We start from the raw sequence: 16366 nt of genomic DNA, 5'->3' as shown, positions 1-16366 counted from the left end.
CTAAAAAAGAAACTAATTTAAATGGGCACTTAAATAAAATTTTGAAATAGCACCAGATAAGTAATCCCTTGGTCAATGTGCACTTCAAATTAAAATTAAGGCCCGAAAATATTTTTGGGTTTTTAGGAATTGTCTAGCGTGCAAATATTAATTACGTATTTACAATATTTACAACTTCCTTAGGTAATTTGGAATTCAACTTGGCCAATATATGTAAACTATTTTCAAAGGGAAATTGGCCGCGCGGAATTCCAAATTCCTATCTTACTGATCAGTATGAAACCGATGTAAGTGGCTGTAGTGGAATTTTATCCACTACACCCACCTCGCTATTATCCCTGAATATTTTCTACCTATGCCCATTTACTATGAAAGGTTCAGAGTTAGAAAAACTCCCTGAAATTTCTACTGCCCCATTAGATCGGAGTGCAGTTATGATGTAAGGTCCTGTCCATTTGGACTTGAGTTTCCCTGGCATAAGCTTCAATCTTGACTGGAAGAGTAGTACTTTCTGGCCAACATGGAGCTCCTTAGTCCTCAGATTTCGATCATGCCATAATTTAGTTCGTTCTTTGTACCACATGGCGGAGTCGAATGACTCCAATCTAAGTTCCTCAAGCTCCTGCAGTTGCAACTTCCTTTCCTCTTCACAGGCTGTAGCATCCATATTCATTTTCTGTACTGCCCAGTATGCTCGATGCTCGATCCCAACTGGTAAGTGGCACATCTTCCTAAAAACAATCCGGTAAGGGGACATGCCTATGGGGGTCTTGTAGGCTGTTCGATACGCCCAGAGAGCATCCTCTAACCTTACACTCCAATCCTTCCTAGAAGTGTTCACCGTCTTCTCCAAAATTTTCTTTATCTCGCGGTTAGAGATTTCTGCTTGACCATTTGCTTGCGGATGGTAAGGGCTGGATAGTCTATGGTGCACACCGTATTTCTTCATCAAGGCTTCAATTGTGCGATTACAGAAGTGTGTACCTTGATCGGATATGATCGCCCTGGGTACACCGAATCGGCTGAAGATATGACTCTTTAAGAACTTGGCCACTTCCTTGGCTTCACACGTGCTTGTGGCCTTGGCTTCTACCCATTTGGAGACGTAGTCTACAGCAACTAGGATATACAGATTCCCATAGGATGAAGGAAAAGGCCCCATGAAATCCATTCCCCATATGTCGAATAACTCGCAAACTATTACGGGTACCTGCGGCATTTCATCCCGGGCAGATATTCCACCGGTCAGTTGGCAACGCTCACAACTTCTGCAAAACTCGTACGCATCTTTGTTGAGGGTTGGCCAATAAAAACCGCTATCCAAAATCTTCCTTGCCGTCTTCTTGGACCCGAAATGTCCTCTGCATGCTAATGAATTGCAGTGGGTTAAAACATCCCGCTGCTCCCAGTCAGGAATGCACCTCCTTATCACTTGATCGGACCCTACCCTCCACAAATAGGGGTCGTCCCAAAAGTAGTATTTCGCTTCACTCTTGATCTTCATTCTTTGGGCTTTGGTAACACTCGGCACTTCTGGAAGCTCTCCAGTCACTAGGTAGTTGGCCAGGTCCGCATACCATGGTTCCTGCCCTACCTTCTCTTTTCCTTTCGCTGTATCATTCTGACCAGTAAGTTTCAACACTTCTTCCCAATCAATTTTTCTAGGCACAAAAATCACTTCACACAAATGTTCCTCTGGAAATTTATCGTGCACTTCGTCACCGTTTCCATCTTGTACTATTCTGCTCAAATGGTCTGCCACCTTGTTCTCGACTCCTCGCTTATCTTCTACCTCCCAGTCAAATTCTTGTAGCAAGAGTACCCATCGGATCAAGCGTGGTTTGGATTTCTTCTTGGCAATCAGATACTTAATCGCCGCATGGTCAGTATACACTATGACTTTGGATCCCAACAAATATGGCCTGAACTTCTCGAAGGAATACACCACTGCCAGCATCTCCTTTTCAGTGGTATCGTAATTCCGCTGGGCTTGATTTAAAGTCTTGGACGCATAAAAAATTACGTACCTCTTCCCGTCGATCTTCTGACCCAGCACGGCTCCTACCGTAAAATCACTGGCGTCGCACATTACTTCGAAAGGATGGTTCCAGTCAGGAGCCCTTATGATAGGTGCGGATATCAACTTTTCCTTGAGAAGGTTGAAAGCAGCCTTGCATTGCTCATCAAAGATGAATTCCACGTCATTCTGAAGTAATCTAGTAAGGGGCTGGGCGATCTTGGAGAAATCCTTGATAAATCTTCGATAAAATCCGGCGTGCCCCAGAAAACCCCTTATTCCCTTCTGATCAGTAGGGAATGGTAATTTGGATATAACATCTACCTTGGCTCGATCCACTTGGATACCTCTCTCTGAGACCACGTGTCCTAAAACTATCCCTTCGGCGACCATAAAATGGCACTTTTCGAAGTTCAAAACCAAACTCTTTGCTTGACATCTCTCCAAAACTATATCCAAATGGTGAAGGCAAGAGTCGAACGAGTCTCCGTAAACCGTGAAATCATCCATGAATATCTCTATGCAATCCTCAATCAAATCGGAAAATATGCTCATCATACATCGTTGAAACGTACCTGGAGCGTTGCACAGGCCGAAAGGCATGCGACAGTATGCATAGGTTCCAAACGGGCAAGTGAAAGTGGTCTTGTCCTGGTCCTCAGGATCTACGTAAATTTGGAAATAACCGCTGTACCCATCTAGAAAGCAGAAAAACTTCTTCCCAGCTAATCTCTCCAACATTTGGTCGATGAACGGCAGGGGAAAATGGTCCTTCCTGGTCGCATTGTTCAGCTTACGGTAATCGATGCACATTCGCCAACCCGTGACTAGCCTCGTTGGGATCAGCTCATTCCTTTCATTCTGAACTACTTGGATGCCCGACTTCTTTGGGACCATGTGGATCGGGCTGACCCACTCACTATCCGGTACTGAATAGATAATCCCTAGCGACAACAACTTCAAGATCTCCTTCAATATCTCTTCTCGCATGTTAGGGTTTACCTTCCTTTGAGCATCTCGATGTGCCTTCGCTCCTTCCTCCAACCTAATGTGGTGCATGCAGACGTCGGGGCTAATTCCCACTAAATCTGTAAGACTCCAACCAATCGCCTTCTTGTTCTTGCTCAGCACAGTCAGTAGCCCAGCCTCTTGTTCCTTCGTAAGGCTGCTACTGATGATCACTGGATATGAGTTCTCCTCTCCGAGGAAGGCATACTTCAAATTCAGTGGCAACTTCTTCAGCTCAACTTGAGGCGGAAGTGTGTCTTCGGGTAGAGGGTTTTTCTCAATCTCTCATTCTTTTTCTAAATCTCCCTCCGATGGTTCTTCTATACTGGCTGGTAGCTGAACCCCTGCGCTCCAATGAACTCCGATTTCAGACAGAATTCCTTGATTGCTACTTCTATTTCTTCATCAGTCAACCCTTGGCTACTGATCAGATCACACCATGCAGCAGCTTCGACGTCAGCCTGCTCATAAGCATCTAACGCTTGGAGTTTCTCCTGCAATAGTTCGGTCTCAAGAAAATCTTGGACAAGGGGGTCAATCACATCAACATAACACAAATTCTCAGAATCAATCGGTTTCTTCATGGCTTCATTGATATCAAAAGTGAATTTCTCTCCATGAAAATCAATGCAAATTGTCCCCTCGGCCATGTCCACTATTGTCTTAGCCGTTCTAAAAAATGGCCTTCCTAACAACACTCCACTAGATTCCCTAGCTTCATGCTCACTCATTTTGATCACATAAAAATCAGCAGGATATGTAAAATCATGCACTCTCACTAACACATTTTCTAAAACTCCCTCAGGACTTATGCACGACCTATCAGCCAGTTGGATCAATACCCTAGTATTCGACAATCTAACTCCCTTCAATCGGTTATAGATAGACAATGGCATGACATTTATGGATGCCCCCAAATCACACATTGTATGTTTGACCTTCACATCTCCTATAACTATAGGCAAAGTGAACATACCTGGATCGGCTCTCTTGGGTGGTAACTTCTCTTGCACTATTGCTGACGCTATCCCTTCCACCATAATCTTGCCATCCTTCTGGGCTCTCCCGGCTATGAAGTCCTTAATGAATTTCCCTAGAGGGGGTAGCTTCACGGCTTGGAGGAATGGTATGGTGACATCCAACTTCTCAAAAATCGACAAGTAGTCAACCGGGTTCTCTTTTTTCCTCTTTGTAACAAATCAGAATGGGAATGGTTTCTCCCCTTTTTTCTCCTCTACTGGTTCCTCAGCAACCTTCTTGGAGTTTTTCTTGGGTAGTTCCTGGGTCTGAGCCTCCATTCTGGGCTCTACCTCTTGAGGAGGTTCCTTCCTGGTCAGTAGGGTGTCGGGTTCACCTCGTACACTTAGTGTATCATCCAAGAAGAATGGATCTTTCATCCGAGGCATAGTTCTCCCTAATTCTTCCGCTGAAATGGTATCACCTCCTATCTTCGTTCCATTAGATCCTCCACCAGGTTGTTTCGGTTGAGTCGCGTCATAAGTGGTTCCTGACCTCAACGTAACCTTACTCACATTTGCCTTTTCGGGCATTTGGACTGTAGATGGGAGTTTCCCTGCATTTCCCTTCAAATCACCCACCGAACTGGCCAGTTGAGCTAACTGCCTATTCATCATATCCATGTTCGCCTTATGTTCCTTCTGGGCGTTTTGCATCCCCTGCACGACCTCATTATGGGATTGCAATTCTCCTTTGATGCTCTGTTGTGATGCTAGCATTTCACCCATCATGTCCTCAACGGATCTCCTTGACCTGCTCGAGTTTTGGAAATGACTTGGCCCTTGGTGTTGATAGTTCTGGGAGTTTTGCTGGCTTTGATTAGGCGGGTACTGGTTATACTGGGCAGGAGGGGTGTACTGATCTTGAGGATATTGATTCTGGTGCTGGCCTTGGAATTGATTTTGGTTCTGATGGTTTTGGGGGCCTGGGTTTGGCTGATTTTGGAAGTTTTGGAAGTTTCTCTGGTGGGGTGGCACATAGACAGGGTTCGGGTTCAGGTTTTGTGGGTGTTTTGGTTTTGGGATTGTTGGTTTCTTCCTGACCAGTTGGGCTGGTAGTCTGGGTTTGCTGGTCCACGATTAGGGTTTTGGTTCGTATGAGGGTTATACTGGTTCTGACCTTGGTTCTGATTTTGGCTCCCGTCACCCCATCGGAAGTTTGGATGATCCCTCCATGGTGCATCCCGTTGCCTACCTTGAATCCAATGCCCACTAGAATTGAAGTACCCCGCAGCATTAACTTGCTCCATATTCCCGAAGTCATTAGGCTGATCATAGTTCGGTCCTTGATTTCTCTGCTCTGCACCCTTGTAATTCTCAGCTGGGGAAGGTGGTGGAGTGCTCTTCTCGATCGCACTCAGAAGTGACTTCTTCAGCTCATCCATTTTCAAATCCATTTTCTACTCCAGTGTATTGTTCTGATCAGTAACCGAGGCAACAGCAGCCCGCTCTCGATTGTATCCTTCCCTTGAATGGTCATACTCTTTTTTTGCATTCAGCAGCTTCCTTAGGACTCTCTTTGCTTCGCTAACCCGCAATTGCGTGAAGCTTCCTCCTGACGATGAATTTGCCAGGTCCTTGGTTACCGCGTTCATGCCTTCGTAGAAAGTATGATGTACTTCAATGTCCGCCATGCGATGGTTGGGACATGATTCCAAAAGACCCATGTATCTTGCCCAATAATCACTCAAAGGCTCATCATACCCTTGCTTCACATTAGTTATTTCCCTCTTCAGCGCGCTTGTCTTGGATGACGGAAAAAACTCGCCCAGAAATGCTGACTTGAAATCGGCCCAAGTCTCAATAGAGTTGGGGGGCAGGCGCATGAACCAGATGTTAGCTTCCCCCTTTAGCACAAATGGCAAAGCCTTCAGCCTATAATCATCCTCCGTCGCTCCTGCTGGTCTCCTCTGCGCCCTACAAATTTTGCAAAACTCATGAAGAAATTCATACGGCCCTTCATAGCTCTTCCCACAGTATGTAGGCAGGATTGCGATCACATGAGGTTTCACATCGCAGGCGGTTTGCCCTGGAGTAACGACTATGGCTTGCGGGGGCTCTCCTTCAGTATGTGCGTTTAGCGTCCCGATCTCCGGGTCCTCATCTCCTTGGTTGGCCATTTCCCTTGGGTTGCCTTCCAACAGTGGTATCTCTTCTGGTATCGGTCCCTCTATGGTGCCCTTCTCTTCGTCACTACTCGTCCCTAGGTCAGACAAGGTGGTCGACAGGCCAGAACGAGTGGTTACGAGTATAGATCCTCGCTGAAGTATCTTCGGTCTCCCCTGGTCAGGAGCCGAACTGCTTCTCATAAACTGAAATGAAAAGAAAAGAAAAAGAAGATTATGCACAATATATACGCCAAAGTATCACACACAAAAGTAACTAGTAACGCCATCCATCCCCGGCAACGGCGCCATTTGAAACGAGGTGTTCAGGGCGCTTAGGTGTCGTTCAAGCAAGGATATATCCTACTGGTCAGGATAGAGATCCTAACTAAGCCTAGACCCTGGTTTCAAAAATTCCTCAACCCACTTCTACTGATCAGTATAGTGGTGGTAAGGGTCGAATCCCACAGAGATGGTGCGTTAAAACTATTGTGGTGATATTCTGGATGGTTTGGTTAGCTACCACGCTCAGGTTGAGTCTCTACCTAGGCAAGAACTTAAAGGTAATTTCCTACTGACTAGAATGGGGAAAGAAGTGTAGGGGTGCAGCTGTGTACGTGGAAATAGGGGGACATTTTTATAACAGAAAATATTTGGAAGGTACGAGATTCTATTTTGGGCTAGACAGAATATTCAGAGGGTAGTGGTAGTCATGGTGACTAGGCTGACAGATCTGCAGGTTATAACTAAAAGTAAAGGACAAAAGCAAAAAGCATCTAAAAAGCAAAGTGGTCTCCAACATTAGACATGGACATCATCTTCTTCAACAACACAAACTAAAATCAGAAGATAATTCCAGATTCAACACGGAAACACAGTTTATCGATTCACAAACACAGATCTACAAATAAGAACACCAAATCTGAAATCAAAACACAGAAAATGCAACTCCGTGTACTGGTCAGCAGGAAAACAGAAACGAACTCAAACAAGACTTCACATGCAGCGATTCACTCACGATCAATAGTTCCATATTTAACTAAAGGAATTTTGACGGAAACAAAGAAAGGAAAGTTTCAGCACTTAAACACCAAGGAACCTTAGATCTAAGCTAACTAGGCGGAATAAGAAGGAAAAGAAATCAACACCATAACTGAAACGGAAATCAACTTCATATCATAAACACGTTCGGATCTTCCACAAGTACTTCAAAAACAGAAAATATCCAAAAGCAACAAAGATCCAACGTAAGGAGAGCAAGTAAATTAAACTACGAAAGCGAATAAAAGATTGTTTTGCCACTCCGGGCGATGAAACTTCTAAACTAAGATCTGGCTGGCTAGAAGGAAGGTTTGGAACTCCGGGAACATCTAAAACTTCAAGTGACCATGGCAGTGGCGAGGAACGAGATTCTGGACTGGGCTGAAGGACTGAACTCCGAGAAAATTCTACCTAAGAGTGATGATGATGAATTCGTTGATGATGATTCTCTCTCCAAGTGGCTTCCTTTTATAGGGAGGCTTACCCTTGATTTTTAGGGTAAGACCTTGCAGTGAGATGACTTCTTTGCCCTTAATTGTGATTGAGCAGTCCCAGCTATCCTCCTTCTCCATCTCGAGCCATTTTTGCATGTATACTGGTCAGTACGTAATCGTCTTGACGCCCTTTTCACTTGAAGTGTCTGAAACTCTGCCTACTGGCTAGAACGCTTACCCTGCACGCTTAAGCAACTAGTTTTGCAGGATATAATTCAATTATGCACATCATACTGACCCGTAACCTAGGCCTAGAATACGACTTATCATATGCTCAGATGGATCATGTATGCATGTAATAACACCATGTATCCTCGGCAACGGCGCCATTTTGGTGGCTTCGAAAGGTGGTACGCGCAGATGGATCAAGCTATATATAAGATAACCGAACCGAGTGGATCAGTTAGCAAATGTCGTTGCCACTTGATCAAGGCGTTCTCTCTCGTTCACCCAAATATATTTATAACTCCCAGACGTCCACTATTTTAACAATAAAGCGGCAGGTACGGGGTCGATCCCATGAAGAAACCGGTGCGTTGAGTGTGTGAATAGTGAATAGGGGTCGGCTGCTGCCACGCTTTAAATTAGGTGTTTTAACTATTGGATTAAGCTAGGCGGAAAGTAAACTAACTACTGGATCAAGGGACTCATCATGCTGGAAAATAACTGACGGATTAAGTAAGCGATAATCTCAAATAAAGACCTAACTACCTAAAGATGCTTCGGCACTACAAATCACTCTGTCATTCAACATAGTTAAACACAAGATCGAGAATTTTAAAGTTGAAGCTAAACTGGGACAGTAAACAAGATCCGGAAACAAAATAACTTCGATTTTTAAAAAAGATTTCAAACTTAGAACTGGAGAGTGCGGAATACAAGCTAGAGTCTACGAAACAAAATGAAATTTAACTAAGCTAACAAGTTCAGAAAACAAGAAGGTAGGAAAGCGAATAAAGCCGAGAAGCTCTCGGTTGGAACTTGAGACAATGCCGAACATATATTGATTTCTCTGTCACGCTCCCTTCGGTCGCTCTCTTCTAACTAACCATTGCGATTATCTAACTAAGCTATCTTGGGAACTGGCGAAAACTTAGAACTGGAAACTAGACTAAAAAGAAAACTAAACTAGAAGCAGAAGGAAGATCATATTTTTAATGGCACTGCATCCTCTATTTATAAGCTCATCGCATCAATCTCCAGCTAGGATAACAATTTGGCAGCGAATATTCATCCTTACTGGGATTGAGCGCCTCATCGATTGATACGTGCCCTTATTCTAGAATGCAGCGGTTCTTCAATAACGGAATGGGGATTCGGCTTCGTCCTTGCGTCTTACGCATCAACACGCGCCCCCCTTCTAGAATGCAGTACTTGATGATCGCTATCCAGTGCATCAACCCCATGTGTCTTTCTTCTGGAAAGCAGTGGTCCCCCGTCTAACGGCTTGATTACCCCCTTGATCAACTCTCCCGATTTTTGGCCTTTTTCACCTTCTGTGCCTGCTTGATCAGCTTCGCCTTGTTGCCTTTGGTCAAGCGACATTCCTGCACAATTAACACTTGCTTTGCGCGATAAACTGATCAAGTAGCATACATTTTACCCTTAAACCGATGCATGAAATAGGCCTTATCAAACTGCTCACACTTAAAACATACTTGTCCTCAAGTATAAAGAAAAAGAAAAGAAAAAGATAAGGCAAATTTCAGGCATGGTTTACTCGTTTCAAGAAAGTGAAAGAAAATGAAAAGAAAGAAACAAGACTCAAAACAAAAACACATATTCACATAGATGCATATAACCGAATAAACTTCCAACAATCATACCTGAAGTCGAGGTCAATCCATTCGCTAGCGGTTTATGTTTCTTCCCTTTCGCGTTTACTTGATCAAGGTGTCAGTTTGTCAAGATAGCTCAATTTAAACCAACTGTTGGATTCACTGAGTCACTCATTTCTCACCAGAGATGTTAGGAATGTTCACTCAGTAATTGCCACACATTTAATACCTCGAATCGGACTGCACAAGATAATTCCTTAAGGTCTTTGTTTCGGTTGTAATGGGGCTTAGGGGAAGTAATGTGTTAGGGTAGGGTCCTAGGGGTTCTAAGTTAAAATTTCAAAAATATAAACTGAAAAAGAAAAGCACATGAGTCAAGGGACCAAGATCTGAACCACTCTTCTAGGTCAGGCTAGGTTGTTATTTTGACTCTTGATGTTTCATTTGGTCAAGCTGCAACCCTTAGCCTTTATCTTTCGGCTTATTTTCTAATTCTCGACTACAGCGTCAGGTTACAGACTTTCGCCTGCCCTCTCTTTTTTACCTTTCTCAACTTTTTTCAACAACTTTTCTCTCTCTTTTTTTTCGAACTGATCAATCTAACCGATCAACCTGACTGACTAACTTGCCCAACCCGGCTACCCTTTTATTTCGGCTTTTCTATTAGCATCCCTTTTTTTTGAAACAATCCATCTCTCGACCCCTTTTTCTCATGTGTTACAAAATTTAAAAATTTGATTTTAAGGCTTCAAGAGACGGGTGAAAGTGTATATGGCTCAGCGTGGCTTTCTAGGGGGTGCCCTTTCTAATGAGGCGGGTTCGTGAAACGAAGGAAGAAATGACTCAATTGGTTAAGTCCTAATGCCTTTAGTCATTAGTACTTGTGCAATTTTCATCTAAATATTAAAAAGTAGCCTCTCGTATTTTTTTCTTTGTAAAAATAGTAGAAAGTGTTCTACTTTGGCTTATAACTCACATATAGAGAGACTTTCACAGAAGGTTTTAAAATTGAGCATTTCCATCATACTTACGTCATTCAAACTGATCAAGTTAGGCAATCTTGTTTCAAATGTAAACATACTGTATCCTTTTTCTTACTCTTTTCCAGGCATTCATATCTTTCATATATCCAATTCATGCATACTGCCCTAATTATTTATATCTGATATTTTTGCATTTTTTTTATAAGTTGACATGAACGATTCAATTAGGCTAACCCCCCCCACTGCGTATTAGCTCGCCCTCGAGCGACTTGATGCAAGAGAAAATAGGTTAGGCAACGGCACAAACGGACAAACCAAGGAAAACTTCTCACACTTAGACCAGACATTGGGCTAAGTGGGAGATAGTGCCAAAAAATCAAAGCATGTCGAAAAATAGAAAAACATGAACAAAAACACATAGGCAGTCAAAAACGAGTTGGGTGAGGGGTATACTACTTCTTCAGAGAATGCATAAACTTCTCACACTTAGACTCGACAAAGGTCTAAGTGTGAGATGGATCAAAGTATTTATACAGACCAAAGTCAAATTGAAAATAGAAATTGTTTTGAATGGAACGAGTTGGGTGAGGGGTATACTACTTCTTCAGAGAGGGTTGAACGGAGAGAAATAGAGGGATGCCTGGAAGAGGTACGCCGGACTGGAGGAGAGCTTGTAGAGGGAGGTGGTGGTTGCCTGGCAGTGGTTTGATTGCGGACTGCCTCCAGCAACCTGGTCAGCATGACCAAGTGGGCGTGGGAATTCTCCACCAGCTGCGTCAACATTTGCTCCACACGGAGCTTCCATCCATTTTAACCTTGTGTATCTTCCTCTTGCTCCGTCCTCGGAGTGGGCACCAAATCCATCCTTGGCCACTGTTGCTTGCCAGGGCTCGTTGGGCGTTCAACAGGCCTCATCCTCTCCTCTGGCTGACCTTTTTGTTGTACCCGCCGGCTAGTGGCATAGAAGCGGAACTTCCCTCCTTGCGTCTTCTCAAGTACCTGTATTCTAAAAAAGAAATCCATGTCAAATAGTTCAGGGCTGGGGCAAAGAAGGGTACGCCCGACACACTCCACATTCCAGTTTTTCCTCAGATAGGCTCCAAGGAGGTGGCAGACGTTTAAATGGCGGGCTGGGCTGGTAGCAATCTGATTAATGGAGTAGGCCAGCCAGAAGCCAAGATGGACCTTCCTCTGCTCTCTCATGCTCCACATGAAGTAGAGCTCGACCAGGGTTATGATCGCCATCATGTTGGCTTGACCAAGGAGGTTGCACCCGAGGTAGACCTGGACTAGGCGGAGGGCTGGATCAGCAATGTGATTTCCTCTGGATTCAGAGGCTTTGAAAGCTGGGGCGCATCCATTGCATAAGGCCTTTCAGACGGCCTACTGATCGAAGTCGGGCTTCCTGTGAGGAAGGCCGATATCACGCCCAAACCACTCCCCGTTGGCCACTTGGGCTTCAGTGTAGAGTCCCATCCCGATGGAGAACTCGTTTAGGCTCATCTCTTGGTCGCGGCCAAATACCCTGAAGGAGACGCTCTTGGCCTCCAGGTTCGAGCTTCCAGTAAACCGGAAAGACGTGAAGAACTCCTTGGCCAAAACCTCTGGCACGGGAGTCTCGTCAACCTCCAACAACCACTCAAATCCAATGTCAGTAATGTACTTTACAAACTTCTCCTCAACCCGAATCTTCACCAGGGATAGTTTGTAGAGCATCTTCCCCGCATTCAGCCTCTTCTGGTTGGTCACCCGCTGGTTGACCTCCTCCTGCCATTTGGGGTTGTCAAACTCAAACATTTGCTGGAGGAGGTCTGCGGTCAGGACCACAGTGTGTTTGGAGTAGTCGGTGGCAGGAGGTGTTGCAGGCCTTCCTTGTTGCCTCCTAGACGTCCGAGTCCAGCGCAACTCTCGGCCGTCTGTGTCGCTGCCCTCATCTCCTTCTCGTGGCGGTGGGGAGGCAGGCTGGTAGGCGTCAACGATCACAATCCCCACGCTGGCAGGGCGTATCTTCTTAGGAAGAGGGTGAGCTATCTCCTTCCCCTTCCTCTTTCTTTCTTTCTCAGCTCTCACATGCTGTCCTCAACAGCCTTACTTTCATCAACAGCCTCACAAGCCCCTTGGTTCATTTGCCCCTCCTCATCTACCAGGCGCCGCACGACGCGAGGCCTCTGCTCCACTGGCTCCTCCTCCGTTCTTGACTGGTTGGCCTTCAAGGCCTCTGCTTCCTCCAGAAGTTGGTCCATCGTCATCCTTCGCGTTCTGCGGCGTAGCGGCTCCTCCATATTTTCTGGCTCATCCTCCACATTTCGAAGGATATTCCAGTCAGCCTCCCTCTACTGAAGTAGACTGTCGCTGGGAAGCGGCTGAAAATCCTCTATCTCCTCGTCGTCGATCACGACGACCTCTATCGAGTGCGGCCCGTGGACGGAAGTAGAACCGCCACCGCTTGCTGGTGACGGGATGTCGGGGGCAGGTGTGCCCTCCTCTGGCCTAGGATTTTCGGCGATGGGCTGCTCATAAGCCTCCCCCCTTCTTCCTCATCTAAGGCGTCCCCCTCCGCCACAACTTAGCACCGCCGCTCCATTTCCTACAGTGGATCCGACTGTTATGAGGAGACTGTGATAGTCGGTGTGGAAGGGCCGGGGGTTTCTAGTACTGTTTTGGCCGGGGACGAGGGTCGTCAGTCACCACTGCTGGTGCCGGCCCTTGAGGATGAGGATGAAGTGCTGAGTTGAGTGATCTTCATTTTTTTGGTGATGGTTGTGGGTGAAATGATAACTTGGGAAAGGGTTCTATAGTTTTGCGGGGAATGGATGAGAGCAAATACATTGTACTGTAGGCGGTTGGGAAAAAGTGAAATACGGTTCAGAAAGCTGCCTTTTATACCGAGATCCCGACTATTGAGATCCCTGCGACGCTTCGAGTACAAGCGCGTTTTTTTCAGAGCGACGACTGGCTTAGCTTCCCCAATACGCTTCCTCTCTCCAATACGACTTTTCAATGCAGCAGGTAGCGCTCTCCGACACCTTTTCAATGAGTGCATGCGTCCTGTCATCACCCTGCCCTGGTCAATCCAACCACTGTAATCCACCAATTAAATTCAAATTCCAACTGATCAAGTGGACATTTAATTCCAGATGAATACTTAAATATTAACCACTTAATCAGTTTCTTCCTTTTTTCCAACTTTTAATTTCCTAAGAGTTTAAAATAATAATATGAAAAATATTTACACTAACTACCAAGGACTTGACTGAGTGCCCTTAGGACGTCACTTGATCAGTTTGTAAGTTTAGAATTATGTTGCTTGATCAAGCAGACTACCCAAAAGTACTTAGTCACTCCTTATACCTGCTCTTACTGGAGAGAGTTGGGCATGAGCAGTGGAATGTCGTCCACCACGCACGCCTCAGCGCCATCTCTGAAGGGCTTCACCCTATGCCCATTCACCAAAAATGAAGACGTATCAGGATCGCTTCCTTGGAGTTCGATTGCTCCATTTGCTCGTATGGCGATGATGGTATAGGGGCCTATCAACCTTGACCGCAACTTCCCAAGCATCAGCTTAAGCCTTGATTGGAAAAGCAGCACCTTCTGTCCCACCTTAAGCTCCTTCTTGCGAAGGTTCTTGTCATGCCACATTTTTGTCTTCTCTTTATACCACATGGCAGAGTCGTAAGCGTCAAAGCGGAGCTCTTCAAGCTCCTGTAGCTGTAACTTCCTTTCTCCAGCACAAGTCTCAGCGTTCAAGTTCATCTCTTTAATTGCCCAGAAAGCCTGATGCTCGACTCCCACAGACAAATGGCACATCTTCCCGAATACCAGACGATAGGGGGACATTCCAATTGGCGTCTTGAAAGTAGTTTTGTAAGCCCAGAGCGCGTCCTCCTGTCGACAGCTCTAATATTTCCTTGTGGGGTTCACCGTCTTTTCCAAGATAGCCTTGATCTCTTTGTTAGATACTTCAGCCTGGCTATTTGACTGAGGGTGGTAAGGTGTGGATAGTCGGTGGTGGACGCCATATTTCCTCATTAAGGCTTCAATAGTCTTGTTGATGAAATGAGTCCCTTGATCAGAGATGATGGCCTGCGGTACCCCGTACCGGGTAAAGATGTTTGATTTTAAGAACTTGGCCACCTCCCTAGACTCACACGTCCTTGTCGCCTTTGCTTCTATCCATTTGGACACATAGTCCACTGCCACCAGAATGTAGAGATTGCCTTCAGATGAAGGGAATGGCCCCATGAAATCCATTCCCCATACATCGAATATCTCGCATACTATTATGGGGATCTGTGGCATCTCATCTCTTGCAAAAATTCCTCTAGTCAGCTAGCATCTTGGGCATCTCTTGCAGAACTCGTAGGCGTATTTATGGATGGAGGGCCAGTAAAAACCACTGTCAAGCACTTTCCGCGCTGTATTCTTTGAACCAAAGTGACCGCCACAAGCTAGTGTGTGGCAGTGGACCAATACGTCCTCTTGTTACCAATCTGGTATGCAGCGTCGGATGACTTGATCCGCCCCCATCTTCCACAAATACGGATCATCCCAATAGAAGTATTGGGAGTCACTTTTGAGCTTCTGCTTTTGTGCTCTCGTGGCTTCATCATTTCCGGGCAGCTCGTCCGTCACTAGATAGTTGGCCATGTCCGCAAACCATGGCTCCTTCTACCTGTGATGGATCTCTTTTCCTTGGTCTGCTTGATCAATCTGTTCTGCTTGGTTGATCCACTGAAGTTCAGATGTTTCCTTGATTAGATATAAATGCTCCTCAGGGAAAGCATCAGAGATAGCTTCCCCATTATCTTCTTGCATAATCCGGCTCAAGTGATCAGCCACTCTATTCTCGCTTCCCTTCTTGTCGACCACCTCCCAGTCGAACTCTTGTAATAGGAGGACCCATCTGATCAGACGCGGTTTAGACTCCTTCTTCACCAGGAGGTATTTGATCGTCGCGTGGTCGGTATAGACAATAACTTTCGAGCCCAGCAGGTAGGGTCTGAACTTCTCGAAGGCATAGACTACTGACAGCATCTCCTTCTCGGTCGTATCGTAATTCTTCTGTGCTTGATTGAGAGTCTTTGAAGCGTATAAGATAACATAACTTTTTCCGTCGATCTTTTGACCCAAGACCGCCCCCACTGCATAGTCGCTTGCATCGCACATCACCTCGAAAGGGTGACTCCAGTCGGGAGCTGATCAGTCTGTCCTTCAATACCTGGAAAGCGGCTTTGCAAGCATCAGAAAATTTGAACTCCACATCACTCTGGAGCAGCCTTGTCAAAGGTTGGGCTATCTTCGCAAAATCTTTGATAAATCGTCTATAAAAGTCAGCATGACCCAAGAAGGTTCTGGTCTCTTTTTGATATGTCGGGTACGAGAGTTTCGCTATAACTGCCACCTTTGCTTGATCCACTTCTATCCCTCTGCTTGACACAACGTGGCCTAGGACTATTCCTTCGGTAACCATGAAATGTCATTTTTCAAAATTCAGAACCAAGTCCTTCTGCCGGCACATTTCTAGTACTCTGTTAGGCTATATAGCCCCTGATCAAATGTGTCCCCATAGACGGTTAAATCGTCCATGAAGATCTCTATGCAGTCTTCCAACAAATTAGAGAAGATGCTCATCATGCATCTTTGGAAAGTGCCCGGGGCATTGCAGAGGCCAAATGGCATCCTTCTGTAAGCGTAGGTGCCGAAAGGGCAGGTGAACGTGGTCTTCTCTTGGTCCTATGGATTTACCGCGATCTGGAAGTAGCCACTGTACCCATCAAGGAAACTGAAATATTGCTTCCCCGCTAATTTCTCAATCATCTGGTCAATGAATGACAAAGGGAAGTGATCCTTCTCCGTGGCTGCATTCAGCTTCCTGTAGTCGATGCGCATTCTCCACCCAGTGACTGGCCGTGTTGGGATCA

General features: G+C 45.5%; 1 protein-coding gene across 1 annotated transcript; it reads right to left on the bottom strand.

Moving 5' to 3' along the window:
* Window positions 1-13799: 13799 nt before the first annotated feature.
* LOC121803932 lies at window positions 13800-14252 on the bottom strand. Its single transcript, XM_042203506.1, has 2 exons — window positions 14104-14252; window positions 13800-14013 (listed from the first exon to the last, which is right to left on the bottom strand). Exons 1-2 carry the CDS (start codon window positions 14250-14252, stop codon window positions 13800-13802), a joined length of 363 nt encoding a protein of 120 aa, XP_042059440.1.
* Between the last annotated feature and the right edge of the window lie 2114 nt (window positions 14253-16366).

This window comes from Salvia splendens, chromosome 5 (genome assembly GCF_004379255.2).
Source record: "Salvia splendens isolate huo1 chromosome 5, SspV2, whole genome shotgun sequence".
NCBI lineage: Eukaryota > Viridiplantae > Streptophyta > Magnoliopsida > Lamiales > Lamiaceae > Salvia > Salvia splendens.
This window is presented reverse-complemented; position numbering and strand designations above follow the sequence as displayed.

Coding starts and splice junctions, on each gene's coding strand:
- LOC121803932 (XM_042203506.1), bottom strand. CDS start 14,252: ATGTGCCATTTGTCTGTGGGAGTCGAGCATCAGGCTTTCTGGGCAATT. Junction 14,014..14,103: donor GCTTACGACTCTGCCATGTG/GTATAAAGAGAA, acceptor TTTCCAATCAAG/GCTTAAGCTGATGCTTGGGA.